At 42.7% G+C, this 21,819-nt stretch overlaps 2 protein-coding genes across 4 annotated transcripts in view; one reads left to right on the forward strand and one right to left on the reverse strand.

Annotated features, from left to right (window-relative positions):
- Positions 1 to 5,376: 5,376 nt before the first annotated feature.
- On the reverse strand, positions 5,377 to 20,485 carry ZBTB21 (zinc finger and BTB domain containing 21). 2 transcript variants are annotated; one of them, XM_081858947.1, is made up of 4 exons: positions 20,379 to 20,485; positions 19,610 to 19,672; positions 15,341 to 15,457; positions 5,377 to 12,993 (listed from the first exon to the last, which is right to left on the reverse strand). In XM_081858947.1, the coding sequence occupies exon 4, from the start codon at positions 12,978 to 12,980 to the stop codon at positions 9,822 to 9,824; it is 3,159 nt and encodes a 1,052-aa protein (XP_081715073.1). In that variant the 5' UTR covers positions 12,981 to 12,993; positions 15,341 to 15,457; positions 19,610 to 19,672; positions 20,379 to 20,485; the 3' UTR covers positions 5,377 to 9,821. The 2 variants fall into 2 exon arrangements, with proteins under 2 accessions (XP_081715073.1, XP_081715072.1); XM_081858946.1 differs by lacking the exon at positions 20,379 to 20,485 and adding an exon at positions 20,013 to 20,331.
- A 209-nt stretch (positions 20,486 to 20,694) lies between these two features.
- The window catches only part of UMODL1 (uromodulin like 1), a 52,165-nt gene continuing 51,040 nt past the window's right edge, over positions 20,695 to 21,819 (forward strand). The window contains exon 1 of one of the 2 annotated variants that reach the window (XM_081858945.1): positions 20,695 to 21,021. In XM_081858945.1, coding sequence (XP_081715071.1) covers positions 20,985 to 21,021 — 37 coding nt within the window. In that variant the 5' untranslated portion in view covers positions 20,695 to 20,984. The remainder of the gene's footprint in view (positions 21,022 to 21,819) is intronic. The other variant, XM_081858944.1, reaches the window with a different exon arrangement.

Below are 21,819 nucleotides of genomic sequence, written 5' to 3' on the forward strand. Positions count from 1 at the left end.
CGAGAGAGAAGTCGCCCGAGCCAGGAGCCAGCAGCGAGCCGGACGCGAGAAGGAGGAGGAGGAGGAGGAGGAGGAGGAGGAGGAGGAGGAGGAGTCCGCGTCACAGGGCAGGACCTGCCCAGCCGAGCCTTCAAGCAGCGCCACACGCGCGCGGCTACCGCAGCCGCCGGCCGGGAAGAGGAGGACGAGAAGAAACCTTCAGAAGCGCCGCCAGCAAAGCGCGCTCCTCGGCCTCGGGAAGCGGAGGAGCCAGCAGCCGCATCCTGCCCTCGCTCTGCTCCTCTGCGGGCAGCCCTGCGCGACGCGCGCGGCTCCTCAGGTTTCGGCAGCTGTCCCGCCTCCGGGCGCTGAGGGAATTGTTGTCCGGCTCTCAGCTAAGCTGCCCCGCCGCCTGCGGGGAGGGAGGAAATCTCCTCCCCTCTCACGCGGACCGGGCAGCAGCAGCAGCAGCAGCAGCAGCAGCGGCTCCTTATCCCTCGGCGGCCCTTCCCAGCCGGCACCTCACAGTCCTTAAAGGCGCAGCAGCGGGCTGCGCCCACCTTTGCTCCGGCCAAGCCTGCGGAAGTGGCCGTCCAGCGGCCTGGATAATGGGAAACCATCTCCGATGTCAGGTCCGATTTCAGCCTGCGCGCGCAGCCTTGCGGCGCATCTCGGGGGCTCACGAGCCCTTTGCTGTCAAGGTTTCGAGGCAGGCCCAAATCGTATTGTTTTATGGCATATTCTTTGGTAAGACCCTTAAAAATATTACTTGAATAATGCCCCCAACCCCCCCCCCACAAAGTGTGTTATTGAAGTTCACAGATAAATTGACTGGCTTTATTTAAAGATGCTGAGCCAAGACCCCACACAGGTATAACTGCTAAGCAAAGGGTATTTCCCTAAAATTGGTCAGCTGTGTGTCTGAATATTCGCACATAGACCATGTGGGTTAATGTTTGGGTCACCTCTTTGACTGACAGTTGAGGCAAGTCGTTTGGCACTGCATAACAATGTACCACAAGACCAAAAACAGAAATGTTACAGCTTTGACAAAATAGGGACCGAAAAAATAAAGAATTGATAGGGCATTTTTTGAAGGTAGCTCCTCAAAAGGTGGCCATGTTTTGGGAAAGGCTAAAAGGAGCCGCCTTGGCTTGGAAAAGTTTGGCAATAACAGAAAAGCTGACAAACTGAAGGAGGCTAAAGGTCAGACTGTTATATAAATGTATGGTCTGGTGTGGTTTTGGCACCTATAATAACAAGAAAACAGCAGAAAAGCATGGACACTGTATGTTTACCTATATAAGTGATAGATGGTAACTTCTAAGTACAGTGGTGCCCCGCAAGACGAACGCCTTGCAAGACGGAAACCCGCTAGACGAAAAGGTTTTCCGTTTTGGAGGCGCTTCGCAAAACAAATTTCCCTATGGGCTTGCTTCGCAAGATGAAATGTATTGCGAGTTCCTGCGGGTTTCCCCCCCTTTTCCTAAGCCGCTAAGCCGCTTATCAGCTGATCCGCTAAGCTGTCAATGGGCTTGCTTCGCAAGATGAAAAAACCGCTATACGAAGAGCCTCACGGAACGGATTAATTTTGTCTTGCGAGGCACCACTGTATTTGTATATTGTTTTATGCTTACTGTTTGGGTTACTGAGATTATGTAAAAACCCCCACATTTTTTTTTCTCATCGTGCATCCTCTGTGTGAAACAAGCTTTCTGAAAGTACTCTGTGCATTCCCCAGTCAACTCCATGCAGCATGTTTACACATTAGGAAAAGTTCTACATCAGCACCTCCCCCCCCCCCCCCAGTTATGGGTCTGTAGTACAACAGTACCTGCTAAGATATCAAATGTAAAGGGGCAGGTGTGACATATGGTTAGAAGGTAGGTTTAAAATAACCAAAAATACTTGGGTTAAGCTTACACTAAATCCAGAACATCCCTGGAAGGATCTCACATGCCTGTAGCAGATCATTTCATCGGGTTTCTGGTTGTCCAACTAAAGCAGGGAAGTTTGAGCTCTGGAGCCACAATTATTTGCCAAGAATCCCAAGAGCTAATTTTTTTCCCCTGAAAGCAGCCATAGGAGAACAGAGGGAGGGGATGAAGTGCCCTGGCTCTCTGGCACCCCAGTATGGAGCCCAGGGTGCCCATCTAAGCTGCTGCTTAGCTTAACAGTAAAACAATTGCTTGGATTTTTAAGTGCTAAGGAAAAAATGCTGTTTAATTCCACTGCACAGCTGGATTTTAATGAGATCTCAGCATCAGTTGCCTGGGCTGCCAGCTTCCATTATAAACATGGGGGCCAAGAGTGGGGAAGGAGACTATGCTGGCCTAGCTATTGATCCCAAGAATCAGAGTGCGCCTTTAAGCAACTACACAGGCAGGGCAACAGGGAAAACTACTGCAAGGGGAAGGAGGAACTGCAGTGGCAGAGGGTGGAGGGTGGAAAGGACAGGACAGGTGGCCCTGGAAGAACTCCTGCATACAACTGTGACGCTTCTGAAATTTAAATTTGTATGCCACTCTTCATCCAAAGATCTCAGGGCAGTTCACAGCATGAAAATACAAAATTTATGTATCCCAATGCTGCAACACATTAAACTAGTGATAAGTTCCTCTGATATTGCAGGGTCTTACTGCCACCTAATGAGAACTGGAGCACTGGTAGCCTATTTCATATTAGACTCCCATGAGACAGAATCACTCGAAAGAACATGTTTATTTTACTCCAAATTTTCTTAATAAAGATCTAGGTAAAGAAAACATACAGTAGAAAAGTAATACAAAGCAGCAACATTACATTAAAAGAAGGGATTCTGAAAAGAGGATTTCTCAGTCCTAAAAAAGTTAATTGGATTGCTACTTAAAATTCAGCACAGATGTATTAAACCAGTATAATGCCTACAATATATAAATAAATATAAAAACAGACCTTTTTAATGAAATTTGTATATATCTTTAGTTTGAGATCAGAAGCAATGTCAATAGAAGTTAAGTTACAGTCCTTTCTGCATATTGGTGATGGCTACTCCAGTTGCCCTTTTAAAGAAGCCCCAGAGTAGATAGGAATACTATCAAGAAAATTAGGCCTTTTTGTTAGTTTTCTTTTGAAACTTCCCTCAAGCCATTTAGATTTGACCTTTGGCTGTAGGAAGGGGATAAAATAAATTAGCAACCAGTTCATATACAGCTGAAAGGTAACTGGCAGTATGTATAACCAACAAAGTGCTATGAAATGCAAAAGTAAATTAAAATGTAAAACACAAAAACAAGAACTTGGTGCAGTCCACACAATAAGGTTCAAGAGCTATAAAAAGAATTAGCAACATTCAAATGTAGGCATTTAATTGTTTACCGTATAAGTGCCAATGCTGCAATTAGAAGCAGATTTAGTTCTATTGACAACAGTGGTCCTTTAAAAATAAATGATATCACCATAGGTGGCCTATAATTTAGATAGTTTCTTCATGATATAAAGTGGTAAAATGGTTAAGGACCTCATGGAGTGCTTATCTTGATAGTGTTCCTTCACAGGTCAAGTTAAGCCATACAAAAATCTTTGAGATAAGAATACAGGCAACTCTTAACTTACACGGGGGTTAAGTTCCAGGAATAACACATAAAGCCAAAAATCACATATAGTCAAAACACATTGAGTGCAATGGCGAGTGGAATTGCCAAAGCCCCCCCACCAGATGACCCCTTTTTATTTATTTGTTTTTATTTGCCAAGAGTGTAAAGTTGAATGCGCACAAGTTAAATGCACATAAGCTGCGAGTTACCTGTATATGACACTACAGCCCAGACTATTACAGTAAGGTTCAGCTCTATACAAGGTTTCAGTACTGATGAACTAGTTACCACTGTAGGAAAAAGAAATGTACGTTTATTTTACCCTAATACTCAGGCAAGAAAATGTAAACAATGTTACAGAGGACTATAGGCACATACCAGCTGCTAATGACAATGGGTTAGGGTTGAAGAAGATATAAAAACACACTTCCAGAGAAACATGGTAAAGGCATTGTTACCTATGACAATATACGCCTTCCTATGGCATTGATAAACAGGTTTGAAAGGTTTGTAATTTTAGAAACCTGAAAGATCTCCTGAATCAAATATAACTGTGGGAGAACCACTTTCAGCTCTTAAAAAAACAATCTTTTGTGTCTCTAACCCAGGCATAGGCAAACTCGGCCCTCCAGATGTTTTGAGACTACAACTCCCATGATCCCTTGCTAACAGGACAATTGGTCAGGGATGATGGGAGTTGTAGTCCCAAAACATCTGGAGGGCTGAGTTTGCCTATGCCTGCTCTAACCCTCGAGTCAGGATTCAGACATGGTGCTAAAGATATAGAAAAACTGTCTGAAACAATTTCATTGAAGTTGTCGACTAAATCGATACATGGAACTAGTTTGGAATCAAAGTTGCCGGGTTCAGAGTTTTGACCATGTTGCTAAATGCAATTTATTTGGATTTCCCACTTCTGAATCCAGGAATTAGTACAATAATTTGGAAAGCTGTGTAATGCGAGAGAGATAAATATTTGCTTTGGAGCAGCCCTGATCTGACCTAGGATTGAACCAACTCTGATCTGGGCCCCTACCAATCCAGGTCTCTACACAGCGTTTAATTAGGTTTAAAAACCCTGATTAAGCATGGTCTTCATGTGGGGGGGGGGGGAGAGAGAATAACACATGCAGGTTGCCTGCACATCTGCCCCTGCCCTTGCTGCTAGACTGCCGTCCTTGACACTCCCAGATCATTCCAGGTGGACCTGACCTGACCTGGGGCTGCCTCAATCCAATCCAGCTGCATCCCAGTTCAACTTGAATTTGGTTTGGGATCTGGCAAGATCATGTGCACTGCCCTAGTAAATAAAAGGTAAAGGGACCCCTGACCATTAGGTCCAGTCATTACCGACTCTGGGGTTGCGGCGCTCATCTCGCTTTACTGGCCAAGGGAGCTTCCAGGTCATGTGGCCAGCATGACTAAGCCGCTTCTGGCAAACCAGAGCAGCGCACGGAAATGCCGTTTACCTTCCTGCCAGAGCGGTACCTATTTATCTACTTGCACTTTGACATGCTTTTGAACTGCTAGGTGGGCAGGAGCAGGGACCGAGCAACGGGAGCTCACCCTGTCGCAGGGATTCAAACCGCCAACCTTCTGATCGGCAAGTCCTAGGCTCTGTGGTTTAACTCACAGTGCCACCCGCGTCCCTCCTAGTAAATATAGGAGAGTAAATAAAGTATCCCAATATATAATCACAAAGGTGACACCCAGATATAATTCTCTAAAATTATCCCATTGACCTAAGTGTGACTATTCCAAGTGAGCCATCAATAGTTGCTTTGGGGGGGGGGGAGAGAATAATTTAAGGATCCATTTATCAAAAAAAATTGTTTTCATAACCCTTCGTTTCCATATAGAAAAATCCAACAAAGGTAGACGGGAAAGTAATGCTACATTTCCTTAGTATGTTTAAACAGCTAAAAAATGTAGCCTTTTTAGAGAAATACTTCCATGAAGTTTTTCCACAGTTATTACCATTTGGATATTTTTATTTGTAGATAGAATTCAGCAAAGCACTTGCTTAAAACCAAAAACACTTTTTCAGGTATTGGTGCTTTCATAATTAAATGTCAATTTCCAGATGTTGATTAAGCTTTTCTGGAGGAATACTCTTATTACACAAGTCTGAAATTACTTTAATTTCAAGGGCTACTTCTGAACATGTTGACATTAAATTCTCATTCAAGTGACTATTTGGAACAGGGCTGAATTTTGTCCATTTTAGCAACAGACCTAAATAAGTATTGAAAAATATGTATTTAAAATCTGCAATTTTTCTCATGTTAATACCTCAAATCCCTCAGTTTGAGAGATTGTGAACTTTATTTGATAAAAATATATGCTCAAACAAAAGGCCAAAGCCTTTTGTTGTGTAGAATGAGACTATTTTAGTATTTCATTACAGCACTGCAGAATTAAACATGATAAATAACGAATCAATAGTTTTCATTTTATTTTTATTATGGTCAAACTAAATATATTCCTTGAAGATTTAAGGTATATAATAAGCAACATATTCCATAATTTATAACTTTTAAAACATATATTAATCTTTAAGCAGAAGTATATTTATTCCATGTCCAGCAAAATAAACACTCTTACAGCTCTTTAAAGTATTGGATTAAAAACCCAGAGCGAAAATCTCTGTCTATAAACGTACCCAAAAAAGTATTCTGAGAGGCAGGGTTGTTTTTTAATCAGTTAATAAACAAGAACTGATGTGAAAAAGGTAACAAAAACAGACCTAACATTAGAAACTAACAAAAATCCTTAGTATTATTTTTTAAGAAAAAGCCCCATTTCCTAAAAAGCATATTGTAGTCTTTAAAATCCTAGTTATTTAGGTTTTATTACCTTATTATAACCCAAATAGTAATATAGCAGAACTCCTGTTGAAGTTTCGGCTTGAGGATTAAGTTAGTGAAGCACCATTAGACAGGCATAGTACCGGTACTTCCCTTTTCTAGATGCTTGAGGATTCAGTTAACAAAGCACTGCTATGAAGGCATATTTCCCTTTTCTAGGACTGAGGTGGGGGGAACTGGTTTTAGCAGGGCTTGTAAGAAGAAATTCAATAGGTGAAGCTATTCCCAGTATGGAGTCAAAGCTGGGGGAAATGTCTGCCCCATATTTGCTTAAAGGCACAGGAGCCCTGCTAGAATAAAATACTGGTATCTAGAAAGGATGATATTGACTCCAATCCATTGAAATTAATGCAAGTTCTATAACTAACATCAGTGAAGTTCTGATGAATGAAACTGATTTGTGTATAAAACCAATGGACAAGCTGTAGGTAGGTTGAGTTGCACTTTCCGTTCCTGTCTACATATGAGTAGTCATGGCCGTCCTTAGGCAGATACACATATGGAGACATGCAACGTGTAAACTAAAGGAGAAAAGATGCAACTAGCATAGATTTCTCTTGTCACAGCAGTTGGAAAAGGTTCTACTGCTATTTCTGCAGAAGGTATTTATGTGCTACACACAGATATGGGTAAGGAATGCTGGAATGTGTGAGAAAAGCCCTGAGCGAGCTGCCCTAAATACCTTTTAAGTATGGAATAAGCAAAGTTTTGATACAAATATTTGATTATAGCACAAAGAGAAAAGGTCTCGCTAGTAATAGGCCTCGCTTCCACTTTTAGAATTCTATTACACTGCACAGAATCACAGAGCTGAAAGGGACCCAGAGAATCATCTCGTTCAACCCCCAGCAGTGCAGGAATCTTTTACCCAACATGGGGCCCGAACCCACAACTCTGAAATTAAGTCTCATGCTTTTATCACTTGATGTTCTTATTCTACTTGAAAGCTATGCAAAATCAAAGTTTAGGAAAGAAAGATCAAAGTTTTGTATGCCTCACACCCTGTTGGCTCTTAAAATGGAACCATGGAAGATCCACACAGGTAATGAGCTATTTTATTTGCATTTCTGAAGAGCAGTTTCCCATGCTTCATCAGAAGCTGCTTTTAATATATAGCTGGGTTTCAAAAGCAGCTTCTCATACACTATTCTTCAGAAAACAAGTAAAAAAAACCCCAACCATATTTCACATGAATGGCATTAAATAGATCAAAATTACTTAATGGGACTAATTTACAAATATGTAGTAAGTGCTATGTTGTTGTTCTTTCTGGACTGCCATGGAAGTTGATTCTATTGATATCAAAAGAATTTCTTAAAAATAAATTCATTTAAAATTGGGGTGCCAGTTATTACTCCCGCTCCACACGAACTCGAGAACCAACTTCTCACTCCTTTTAATGAATCTCATAATTACTCGGTGCTGAACACCAAAGTTTACTGTCTTTTCCCATAATCCAAAAGCTAAGTAATTCAACTACAGCATTCATACCTTAGATCAAGTTTAAAATGCAACTAGCAATTCATTAGTTTTAAATGTCGATTCCTGAGTAGGAAACAAAACCTTAAGAGCTTCCTGGCAGATATCTATATTAATGATGCTACTCTGACATTTGGGAGCAAGTGCCCTGCTACAACTCAATGACCCAATTCCAGTAGTCTTTTCCAACTGCATGAGTACCAAAGTGCACACAGAACTTGCCTACCCAATGGTTTCTCCCTTTATTTCAACAGGTGAAGTCAATGAATGAGAACCCTAATGTGTACAAGAATTTGTGCATATTATCTAAGCACACATGGATCTTTGGAAAAGGTATATGGCTACCCCTGTCCTATAAATAGGTGTGTGTGTAAATTGCACTGGATGAAGTGGAATTTACATGCTCGTAACACAGTAAGTATGACTGCATGTCACCATCTACTGCAAGATTAGACCCACAAAAATCAACGAGTCCTATCAAACGCTGTGTGACAGAATTCCGCTCGCACAACAAAACTTTACCACCCCCCGTTACTCCCCCAAAATCTACTCTGGAGGGTCCCCCAAGCCTCTGGAGCAGATTTTGAGGGGTCTGCAGGTGAATGGGGGACATTATATTGCACAAGTGGAAGCCTGCTGTACAAGTGGAACAACAGCGTTGAATACAACCCATAGGCCTTAAGCATGCCTAAGTGAGCATTGGATTGTACTTCATATGCTTTAAACAATCTTTTTTTTATTTAAGTACAAAACAAAAAGATACTCAAAGTATGATACAGGGTAAGAGAAACATTCTGCTCGTTATTTGTGAAATACATTTGTGGTACTGCATTTTCCTTTCCGAACTATTTATATTTAATAGAGGTTCTGTGTATTTATTTTATTCACTTATACATATGTAAATATTTACATCTGAACTCCCCCCCCCCAAAAAACTTTCGTGTATTCTCAGCAGAGCTCACCACCAAAAAAATGGCATTTGCTTCTCCTTTTCAGAACTAGCATAGTCATACATTCCACTGTAATAAAACACATCCACACCAATACAAATCAGAAGAAACAAAGCACAACTTAATTTTTGACATCCACTCAATGCTGTTTTGTATTTAAAACAGTAATATAGTTTGCATTAGGATATCAGTTGGCAGTTGCTTAGCACATTGTCTAGTTACCAAAATATCTATAGAATATCGGCCTCTGAGGCCCAAATAAAGCATCTTCATTTTGATACTCTTCCTTCAAAAATGCTTTAAAATGGCTGGAAGCAGGCTGGCTGCTACTTTATATATAAAAATCCAAATATTCACATATTGCTAACATTTAATTGTATCGTATCTTGCACAATATCCATACAGAAAATTCCAGTAACCAAAAAACTCCATGTTAATCAGTTTTCAATAAGGGTAAAGTTAACTCAAACGAGGTTTTATTTGTTATTGCTAACGTTCAATAAGATCAAGGTCAACACAGCAAAATTCTCCATTTCTTTCCTTAACATCAAATGAATAATATTTCTATGGCGCCCATGAGAGAATTAATCTCTGTGAAAACAATAAACATTTTTCAGGATTTGCATTATTCTAAACTCTTTTAACTTGCTGTTGCCTTTTTATATAAATCCATATATACCAGGATCAGAGGATGAAGAACATGTAACCAGATTTAAATGAATGCAATTATTAAGAGATCCTAGACCACAATGCCTTAAAATGTGAACAATTTACTAACAATAAATTGAGTTTACCTTAATCTCCACATCCAAAGCTGCACCACAAATGTCAAATTTAATTGCTGAGGGTTCTTGTCCCTTTATATATATATATATATAAAAACTTCATTTCAAATGCTGTAACTTCAGAAACATCAGGGAAATTAAATCTTAAAAATCCCTTGTAGGCATTCTTTATGCCTTCTTCTTCTTTTAATTGTGTGTCTGTTCGTGACTCCAAAGACTAAATGCTGTTTTGAATGTCCTATGGCAGAGTTTGCACATGTACTGTCTTTTGAAAGTGATCGCTGAAAGTGGTGGAGCGTGGTAAAAGAGTGTGTCCGATTCCTGAGGGACAAATAATTTCTCAGTAACTGAAGGAGTTTCTGACAACCCCGTAGGGCTATCGGGTTCCAAAGGTTGTATTTTGGGAAGGGGTGGGGGAGGAGGCAAAGGTGGGGGCGACGGAGAATTAGCTGGTGCGTAAATCTCAGGTTCTTTTCGCACAGGCTCCTCTGTAGCTTGTGCCATGTGGGACTGGAAGTGACTCCACAGGCGGAAATTGGTGCGGAAGGCCTTGTTGCATACATGGCAAATGAAGGGCTTCACAGAACACAAAAGCTCCTGGTGGCGCTCTAGCTGCTTGTGCACCGTAAAGATTTTCCCACATTTTTCACAAGGCCACAAGCCAGTGTCTTTATTGGAGATGGTTTCCTTGTGTTCCTGGTTGCCTTCAGAGACCTCCTCTTCTAAATCATCTGCAGGCTCTTCTTTGATTTGGATTTTAAACTGCTTGGAGACACTCAGATCTTCGGGGAGGCATGAGGAATCTTCCGAGTCAAAATTAATCTGCTCGGAGGAGTCGCTGAACACGCTGTCTTCTTTGGCTGCAACGAAGCTGTTCGTCTTGTTCGGCTCCAGCTGAGAATGCAGCCTGGAAGTTCCGCTCACTTCGCCGTTGTGTTCCACAACCGGCAGAGACAGGTTCTCTGTCGGAGCCATGGTATTCTGATTGTGAACCTCAACCTGGTGACGCCAAATACTGAAAGAGGATTTGAAAGTGCGCATACATTCTAGGCAGGTGAGCTTCTTGTATTCGCATGCCATTTCGTGGTCATGCTTCAGGTTTAGAGAAGAAAAACGGAGGCTGCAGTATGGGCAGACAGTTGCATTCCGGCAGAGCCGCTCATGATTCCCCTGTTCAATAAGAGAGGGAAGGTTAGCGTGACAAAGGCGGCACTGGTAAACTTTTTTGTTTTCTACTGGGCTTTCGACACGAGGTTCCTCTTTGGGCTTAAGTGGCTTATTTCCTCCAACTGCTTTTTCCCCTGGATGCATTTTTATATGCTGCTTGAACTGTGAGAGGAAGCGATATGCCTTCCCACAGTAGGTACATATGTAGGCTCCTCTGGTTCTCGACCTCAGGTTTCTTTTGATGACTTGCTGTGCTTGTGAACCAGCCTGCCCCTGAAAACCTTGCTTGCCACGCCTTAGCTTGACGATCAGGGCCTTTTTAATCTCTCGCTCCCTCACTATATCAATTAACTTCCTTTGGAACTTTTCATCCAAGATAGCGTGAGAACTGGAAGCAGGTGAAGGGTTCTTCACAATTCCATGCTGGGTCTGGCAATGCGTCCAAACTTTGAAGTTTGTATGAAATCTCTTATCACAAATATCACAAGAATAGGGTTTTTCAGGGTTGTGGTACATATTGACATGACGATGAAGGCCTGCTGTTGACCTGAATATCTTAAGGCAATGTTTGCACTTAAACTTTTTGTTAGGCTTTGTTTCTTCCAGCTCACTATATTCATCTTTGCTAATGTCAGAATCTGGGAAATCAGCATCACGGGGGGTAGGATTTGAGTTTTCCTCAAAATTGTCCTCAGACCCAGGGGAAGCATGTTCATCCACTTTGATTTTTTTGAGTGGTAGCCTTCTGTCTGCTTGAAACCTCCTTTTAGCTGGGAGTCTACTGAGATCCTTATGATCATCTTCTGTTTTAAAAGCATTGATCTTATTGGAAGATGATGAAGCATCCCCAACAGTAATTCTTATTATTTCAGAAGGCTCTGAAAGTGGACTGCTAGGTTCTGTTTTAATCCGTATTTCTCTAAGAGGTGAAGCGACCTCCCTGTCTCCAGACTGGGAGGCACTAAAGGACCTAAGGCGATGGGGGTACATTACATGTGTCTTGTCATCAGGAGCTGCCTCTCCTGAAGACTCTTTCACAGATGGCTTTTGTGACATTACATTTAACATTCTCCCTTGTGCGTTGTTCACCGCTGAAGTTCCTTGAGAAAACTTGAAGTCAACAGAAGGCGAATAAACAGGAACTTGACTATCCATGGACAATGACCTTCGAAGGAGACTTTTTACAAGCGGCCCACTCCTGTCAATACTTTGGTTCGCAGGACCAGATACCTTAGATGGGATCACTAATCCTAACTTTGAATAGTATAGCAAATTCCTGTCTTCCCCTGGACCAGCTCCTTTTCCAGTCTCTCTCAACAAAAATGTGGATTCAGATGAGCTACGTAAGGATAAGACTGGTGGACAAGGTCTCTTCAAAGGTACTTCTGCTGCCTTTCCTCTTAGGAACTGCTCACTTCCTCCTGCTTCATCTGCTCCCACTTCTTCCTCTACAGATTTTTTCTGTGACAATACTGCATTCCTTTTAGTTCTGCTTTGATCATCTGCTGTAGCCGAAGAATGCTCGTGGGACTTGGAGTATCTTAAAGAACTGTCTTTCAGCCATCTCCTTTCATTTTGCGATAAGCTATGTAGAAACTCAGTTGGCTGTGTAGATTGTGGCCGCTTAGGTTTGACAGCAACTGAGGACGAGGACTTAGAATTATGGCTTACATCATGTGAGGTTTGACCAACATTTTTTCCCTGTGCTTCATTTTTGCTCTGACAAACTATGACACTTCTTTTCTGGGAACTGCTTTCATCATCCTCTTGGAAAAATATCTTCTTAATAGGACATGCAGGCAATGGAATTTGAGGACTTTTGGAAACAATGTTAGTAAGAAAGGAAATCCCAAGACTGTAGCCCACTTCTTGCACACCAGCAAGGCTGCTTTTCTCAACAAACAAGGATGATGAGTAAATGTAGTTTAATACATTGTCAAAAGTATCTGGTTCGCAAAAGTCAAGCTGAAACACTGATTGAGACTCATTTTCTTTTTTAGTGAACAGAGACTGAAAATATTCACTGCTGGCAGCCAGAACATTTTTATGAGCTCGAAATTTTTGGTCTCCCACTATAAGAACAACATCACAAAGTTGCCCTTTTAGTCGTTCCTCATTTAAAGCACTTAGGAGAGAAATAGCATGTGCTGGATTTATATAATGCAAGAGTCCCTCCATGATTTAGGTATACCTGGAAGACAAGAAAAAATAAAACCAATAGCGTTTAGGTACATTTACAAGAAACAAAAAAAGAAAGGAAGGAAGGAAGGAAGGAAGGAAGGAAGGAAGGAAGGAAGGAAGCTGTAAAAGTACAGGATTCTCCTCCAGTAACAGGCTGAAAAGTCAATATATAAATAGTAATCTGTTTTCCTTTGGAGACAGAGGGAAGATGATATGCCTAATACACCATGGGAGTTAAAACAGCAATACATTGAATACATCGGCCCTGATTCAACTAACCTGGTGTGTTAACAAAAGCCATCACAACGGCTCCCTTTAGTGCTGTGTGGACATTTCTCTTCCCAAATCCACGCTGGAAAGCCAGGTAAACCCCCAGAACAACATGAGGAAGGAGGGGGGGGGATTTTCCATCTTGCAGCAATGAATGCTTGCACACACAGAATGAACAGAAGAGCGCAAGTTGAATTCCTCCCACAGTAAGCCACTACAACAGGCCTAGCCTAGTGCACAGTAATTGATTTCATATATTTGCTGCCATTTTAAACTGATTTATATATAGTTGTTTTTATATATGCAATTGTTTAAACTGTTTTATATATGTTTTATTGTACTGCAAATCACTCCAGGATGCCTTATCAGTAGCAATTCATAAATGCAAACAACAACAACCAGATATGATTCTAGGCATATGGAAGCTAACTTATCTTTAAAAAGGCACCCCAATGTAGTGATTACTACATACAGTAGCTAGCAGAGTTCAAAAAATGTGTTTAGGTATTCCCTCCTGTTCTGTAACAAAAAATAACCCAATATATGAAAGCAAACTGCATGCAAATACTTAAAAGTCAGATTCGGGGGGGGGTAACCCCCCATGAATTTCTAAACAAATATTCAGGGCACAGTTCGAAATATACTTACTAAGGAGAAAGATCTAGTCAACACGGCAGGACTTATTACTAAGTAAACATAGACACTGTGCTGTATAGTTTCAAACCCACTGTACACGTGCAGGCTGGCTTGGATCGATACTAAATTAGTCTGTTCAAATTGAAATCAATATGACTTAAATCCAATTGCTTTCAATGGTAATCAAGCGCAACTAACCTAGTCTGGCTCCAGCCCAATGTTTGGGAAACTGAGCCTTTTGTATCTTACATGTATAGCTTAAGGCAAGTATTGTTCCATCCTTTTTTTTTTACCGACAGCCTCATGAAACAACTGTCATAAGGATTACATGAACAACTCTTCTAAAAAGTTGTGTGTGTGTATATATATATATATATATATATATATATGCATGCTAGGCCAATGTAAATGAATTATGCAAACAATTATATAGGCAATCATATTATAATTTTGTTGCAGCCCAAGCAAGAAAACCCAAGAGGATTCTTTTTTAAAAAGAGAGAGAGAAAGGTTACTGTTCAGTAAGATAGTGGACTGATAAGTTAAGTCTCACTGAATTCAGAGGGAACATTCCTCCAGATAAACATGTATAGGATTGTGTGTTAGAGCAAGGTTGACTCAAGTGTACAAGGCTGTGTCAAGAGCAGGAGGGTTGAACACCTATATGTATCATGAGTTATGCAGCAGAAAAGAAGTGAAGAAAACTTTAGGAACAGTTCTTGTTTATATAATTCAGCAGTGGAAACCTGTGGCCAATGGGTGTAGATGATTAGAGATGTAGCCTAGCAACACAAACTGCTCATTCATGTAAGGCTTAGCTATAGTTTAGCCTTGCATCCAAATAGGCTAGCTTTTCTCCAGCTAATTTTACTATTATCCTCCAATGCTATGTCCTTTGGGAAAGCATCTCAGGGGCCATAGAGTGTTTCAGACCTCCCACTCTAAGGGTGGAGAGAGAGATTTGACTCCAGAGGGGAAGGTCCAACCTTGGGTAGCACCCGCTTGACATGAAAACCTCCATGGCTCTTGCCTCATTGACGATGGACTTCCAACATGAGAAGAGTCACAAAAGGGGCATGCTGGTGGCAGATCTGGTGAAGGCATGGATCTGAAAGACCCATAGCATCCCCAGCCCCCGGACACACTACTCCCCAAACCAGGGGAAACATATGCCAGCCCTCGAGCTCACCTAAGTGATTTCCCTCCCAGTGGAAACAGTGGGAAGGAAACAGTTCCAAAATGGAGAGTGAAGGAAGAAGGGAATGCCCAGAAAAGACAGAAGAACAGAAACTGTTCCTTCACCCTCACTTCTACCTTGCAAGGTATGTCTAGCAGGGCTCCCATTCCAGCAGTGTCCCCCTGTCCCACCAACAGGTATGCTCTCTAAACACAATGAAATTTTTCAAAAAAGTATAATCTTAAAACAAATGTAATTTAAAAATAAAACATACCATAAGACCTTCCTTCTCTCTTTTTGAATTTAGAATATGCTCAAAAACAACAGAAAGATTCAGGATTCCATTTCTTCCTTAATTTGCAGTTACTTTCAGGTCTGCATCTCAGATGATCTGGGGGAGATAAAACAGCTTGCTTGAAAAAAAAAGTTTCACATTTTCAGGTGCTTTGCTCCTCCTCCATTAATGCACTGCACAGGGGAAGAAACAAGCCACAACCCAAAGCCTGTCATGTCACAATGTGTGTGAACACATGGGCCTGTGGTATGTCTCCTTCAAAAGTCCACAAGTGGCCAGCCATGAACAAACTTTTGCTCCCACTCATTCTGCCCATGTTCTTATATTGCAAGTCAGGTTTTGGCTTTGTTTTCTTTCCCCCTGCTTAGCAGTGTCAGGAGCGAGAGGAGGCCCCTGAGCAAGTTGTAATCCATAGTCCTACCTCAGACTTATCAAGCACTTGCCCAGGTGTACAGAGGTACTGGAAAAAAAGATGATCACTGTAGCACTGGCTGTATCTTTTTACCACCACTTCTATACAGCACAGGGCCATCCATTGTTTTTGGTTTTTTTTAAAAAAAAAACATTTTTAAAGTGGTCAGCAACAGCCCAAGTGGGTCTCCTGGAGCTGGTGAGGCCCAGAATTTAGTTGACCATGCTGGGTACTGAAGCAAGACCTGTTTACCAATGTTGCTGTTCAGCCTACAGTATGTGACATCCTGCATAAACACCTGCACTGGTTTCTTGTCAATTTGCGTAAAAACACCTCACCCTCGCCTTTGAAGTGCAGTCCTCCATGGCTTTGAACCATGCTATCTCCACTACTGTATCTAGATATATCACTACCCGTGGCCTTCATCCCACCCTGCTAGCTATTTAAAGGTTTCCTGCTCACTTAAACAACTGTGCCCTTTCTCCCTTCCACTCCTTATGTCAAGAATGCTCATACAGAACACCTTCATGATGCAACTTCTTTCTTCCTTCAAAGGTTCCTTAAAACCCTCTTCCATCAATATTTTTGGAGTACCACTTTAGTTCTCATCTCCTACTAAGCCTAAAGCACATGTAATTAAGCCCAACGCATACAACTGAACACTTTGCGAGGAAAAACCCACCCCACCTGCACTTCACATCTCTCAGCTGCTTTCCCCAGCTTAGTTCACTTCAAATATTAGAGAAGAGCATGGAGAAAGTAGCCTGCATTACTCAAGCACAAGAGAGGCAAAGTTGGGGGGGTAATAGTCTTGTCATCAATCTTCATTTTAGCTTTTCACAACCCTGTCTTTGACACAGGCAGGACTTTGGAGGGAAACACTTGGTGGCCCTCTCTTGGAGGTCTATTATAGCCACATTAGGTGATGTCTGACTTTGATGCCCAAGTATGCCTTCTGCCTCACCTTGGGAGCACAGGATGGTCACTCTGAGTTGGGGATTCTCTTTCCTGTGGTGTGGCCAAGAAATTCACACCAAGTGCTTCTTCTCCATGACTGCCTTTCCAGTGAAATGGCAAAGCATTCTGGGAAAGGAACAGCTGCACTCCACCAGCACTTTTGTTTCACTAGGATTTTTGATTGTTTTAACTTTGTGCCCTTGTGTGACTGAAGTGGGAAGGGGGCAGAGCAGAAGTGGTCCGTTTTTATTAACAAATGCTTCTTCCCCTGGTGCTTGGCCCATTGTCATAAAAACTTCAGTGAATGCCCTCATTGCCTTGAAGTGTGATGGCTGCGCATAAGCGGCAGGGCCTTTTCAGTTGTGGCACCTACATATAAAGCTACTTTATCCAGGAAAACCTGCCCGTCTCATTTACTTGAATTTCATCATCTTGTTCAGACCATTTTAGTCAGGATATTGGCTGAAATTGAAGGCACTGTTATTTTGTCATCTGCTCTTGCAATGAGCAGTAACCCTGTATTCCTCAGACTCTTTTGTGTTACGGGGTTGTTTTATTTGTATACACAATCAGTTTTCACTTAGATCACTAGATACCATTGTATCATATTGAGACACACATTTGCTAGATGTATCACAAAACTCATGTTCCACATGAAGCCATTTTGGCGCATCTGCTTGGGCCTACTGAAATTAAATCTAAACAGAATGCTTTATTTGTATGGGCTGGTTATAGTTATTCAAAAGATGGCTGGGCAGCACATAGGACATGGCCAGATGCACTTTATTTTTGTGTATCCCAGGGCTGGCACCTTGTAATGAAAACAGTTCTGGGATTGAAGTAGCAGATTCTATAGCTGATCTAGCTGGATCTCAAGTTACTTCTTGTTGATCTGTGTGGCTGGATTTGGCATCAGTATGGTTGAGTTGATTTCAGCAGGCAATGGTATTTGATAGCACCACACTGTATTTCTTTATCACATTCATAGCCTAACTTTAAACGACAAAAGTCCCCTGCCCCTGCCCCAAGATATATATACACCATAAAATCTTCTCCTCTTTGGTACCTGAAATCTGAAGTGAGACTAATTGATTTTGAAGCAACTATAACTCTCCTAGCTCTTGCCAGAATTTACATTGCAAAATATGAGAAGATCAAAGCATGTGTTCAATTAAAAGTCTGGTTGGAAAATAAATGACAAGTAATAACATGCATTAAAAATGATGGGCGTAAAGCCAAATAAACATTTTGATTTGAAACATGCATTAAAATGCACATCTAAGAAGACATAGATCAACATGAGAATAAGTCCACAGAGCACTGGACTTTTTCATAAGTCAATAGAATGAGAAAACTGAAGATAATATTTACCCTTACAACTCAATCACAGTGATTTGATCATTAAACAGCTCTTTCATTTGGGGACTTTCCATTTTAGATGTTCTGCTTTATTTTATCTCATTTTCGATTCTACTCACCATTTTTAAAGAATTTATCTCCGCATATTCTTCCACTCTGTCAGCTATCCATTATTAACTTATCAATAATCTTAATAGTTCCAGTTACAGACAGGTAGCCGTGTTGGTCTGCCATAGTCAAAACAAAAAATTCCTTCTAGTAGCACCTTAAAGACCAACTAAGTTAGTTCTAGGTATGAGCTTTCGTGTGCATGCACACTTCTTCAGATACACTGAAACAGAAGTCACCAGACCCTTCTATATAGTGAGAAGGTGGGGAGGGGTATTACTCAGAAGGGTGGTGGGAATGGGTGATTGGCAGATAGCTGTGATGAGCCTGTTGACGACGGACATAAATCTGACATCAGGAATCACAAGACAGAGAAACCAGTAGGAGAACACTTCAATCTCCCAGGACATTCTATACAAGATCTCAAAGTAGCTGTTCTATTACAAAGGATTTTCAGAAATAGACTGGAAAGAGAAGCTGCTGAATTGCAACTTATGGACGCGGGTGGCGCTGTGGGTAAAAGCCTCAGCGCCTAGGGCTTGCCGATCGAAAGGTCGGCGGTTCGAATCCCCGCGGCGGGGTGCGCTCCCGTCGTTCGGTCCCAGCGCCTGCCAACCTAGCAGTTCGAAAGCACCCCCGGGTGCAAGTAGATAAATAGGGACCGCTTACTGGCGGGAAGCTAAACGGCGTTTCTGTGTGCTGCGCTGGCTCGCCAGATGCAGCTTTGTCACGCTGGCCACGTGACCCGGAAGTGTCTCCGGACAGCGCTGGCCCCTGGCCTCTTGAGTGAGATGGGCGCACCAACCCCAGAGTCTGTCAAGACTGGCCCGCACGGGCAGGGGTACCTTTACCTTTTACCAAACTTAAAACCATGGAGAGACCTGGTCTGAACAAAGACATTGGATTCTTATCTCATTATACATGACAAAGCCATTTTTCACCTTCTCACCCCTTGCTTTTTCCTGTAAGACCTATTGCAGTCGTTAAGAGTCGTCAACAGGCTCATCACAGCTATCTGCCAATCACCCATTCCCACCACCCTTCTGAGTAATACCCCTCCCCACCTTCTCACTATATAGAAGGGTCTGGTGACTTCTGTTTCAGTGTATCTGAAGAAGTGTGCATGCACACGAAAGCTCATACCTAGAACTAACTTAGTTGGTCTTTAAGGTGCTACTGGAAGGAATTTTTTGTTTTGAATAATCTTAATAGATTATTTATCTATGCATATGCCTTTGTACTATGATTTCTCATTTCTCTCTCCTTTTACTTTTTGACTATAAAGCAATGATGAGATAATGCTATCTTATCTGAATCAATCACATGACAATAAAGCACATTTCTGATTTAAAAACTAACAATAAAAAATAATCACAATATTACAGTAAGGCTTCAATTCCATACTAACTTACCTGGGAGTAAGCCCATTTGAAGTCTATGGGGCATACTTTAGAGTTGACATGCATAAGATTGTACTGTAAAATACAAAAATCGTGGAGTTAACAAAGCAGCAGTAACCTAGACCAACAAGGACAAACCTTAATTCATAGTTTTTTAGGTACCAGTGTAAGTTGACTATTTTCATTAAGAGGGGTCAGCAAGTGATAAAACAAAAGCAAAATCACATCTGGCTATTATAACCAACCCACGTGTATGTTGGTTTGGGGGAAAGTATGTCACAGGGTGCAGATTCTATTTGTGCTTGAACCTCCATCTCCGAATGCTAGCATCTCAAGAAATGTAAAGCACTTATGAGAGGGCACATTAGCACCCTTTTCCTCCTGCAGAGAGCAATTCCCCCCCCCTACTCCTTACCCAGAATGACATCATAAGGCTCAACAGCCCACCACACCCATTTTCCTGCGCACGCTCACAGAGCCCTCTTTCACCCCACCCACAGGGACTACCCCCGAGCATAGCGGGTGTGCGGTCAACTGTGTCCGTATGGGCAACGCACAGGCGCAGTGAAAAGAAGTAACCATGCACCGAGAGCGGGCAACAGACATGCGTATTAGACACCCAGAGGAACACAAGGGCATGCGTATTCCGTACCATGAGCGAGGCTGCTGGGATCAACGCATGCGCCACAAAGGGGTGGGAACCCGTTTTGTAACCTGCGCAGGCGCAGATGCGAGCTCAGGGACCGCAGCCCTTACACGGTGGAGGGGGGGAAAAACATACCTCAGAGTTACGTCAGGAAAAGACGCCTTTGTGCATGGGGAAACCCACGCCTTTGTGCAGGGTGGGGGGAGACCCGCCTTGAGCAGGCAGGAACTGGGGCCCGCTACTCACCTTCTCCGCCGCTGGACAGGCTCCCCCCTTCCTTCCCCCCCACTCTCCGGCCGCCTCCTTTTACGATTCACCCGCGCGCGCTGCCGCCACCGCCGTGATTCCATCCATCTTGAATTTGACGTCATCCCACACCAGGGATGAGGTCATCGCAGTGAACGCTCGTCACGTGCGCAACATTCCGATTGGTCAGCGCCAGGCGGGGACGGCGGGGAGGGGGGGGCGGCGGCGGCGGCGGCAGGAGAGCATAAATTGCCCGAAATGGCGGTGGAGCGTGTTTGTGTTTAATGGGGTGTCATAGCAATTGCGGGCGATGTTTCTCCTCCCCACAGCCAGCGAGCGCTCCCTGCCTTGGCCGCCTGAGCCAAGTAGGGGAGCGGGCGGCGCTGGTCGTTGCTAAGGGCGGCGGGAACTCAGCAGGTCGCTGAGGAGGAAGGAAGGAGGAGGAGGACTGAGGGACATGAAGCCGACCTAAGGCGTCCCCCCCTTTTTGAAAGAATGAGGAAGGGAGTCTTTCCTCTGTGGATTCCCCTTAGTAAGCACTTCCCGCGGCAGGATACGCCACACACGCGCGCGCGCGCGCGCCCCTGCCAAATAAAAACTCCCGGGTGGAAACTTGCTGCCTGTGTGAGTCCTGAAGAAAGAAGGAAGGAAGGGGTGGGGAATAAATATCTTTCCAGCAGTCTTTGTTTTCTTAATAAAATGCCGCTTGTGCCTTGGGAAGCGCCAATAATAAGTGGCATCTCTTTTCGTCCTCCTGGAGTCAAAGACTTCATAGCGCGAGCTGGGTCTTCCAAGCGGCCGGCGCCCCTGCTGAGCGCCTTTCCGTCTTGCAGCCCTGCCGCTGATCAAGGCGAGGTTCCCCTTCCCACCCGCAAATGCAGAGGGAAACGAGGCTCTGATTCAGCGCCAAGTTTATTTTCAGGGAGTTTACACAGGCGAGGCCTTTCCGTGCCTCGTATCTAATGCGAATCACAAGCCTGCTGAGCAGCTTTGAATTTTATTTGTTTATTGAAAAAAGCACACACAAGAAGTGAAAATAGCTGGCACAGGACAAGCGCAAACATGCTTTTAGCATGCGTGAAGAAGAATTCATGCTGCTCTCCCATGATTTGTGAGAACTGCGAAATGACAATGCAACTTAGCTGAGTTGTGGTTTTCAGTTTCTGTAGCTGTGCTTGTTACCAGGGAATCTTGATTCGGTGCATTCTCTGTATAAGTTTTAATTTTATTTTATTCAGTTTGTTATTTTATTCAGTTTGTATAAGTTATATTCATTAAGTTTGTCATCCAAAGTAACTTACAACCAAACAAATAGACAATAAACCTCACA

Source organism: Podarcis erhardii, assembly GCF_964252035.2.
Source record: "Podarcis erhardii genome assembly, chromosome: 4".
In the NCBI taxonomy this organism is placed as follows: domain Eukaryota; kingdom Metazoa; phylum Chordata; class Lepidosauria; order Squamata; family Lacertidae; genus Podarcis; species Podarcis erhardii.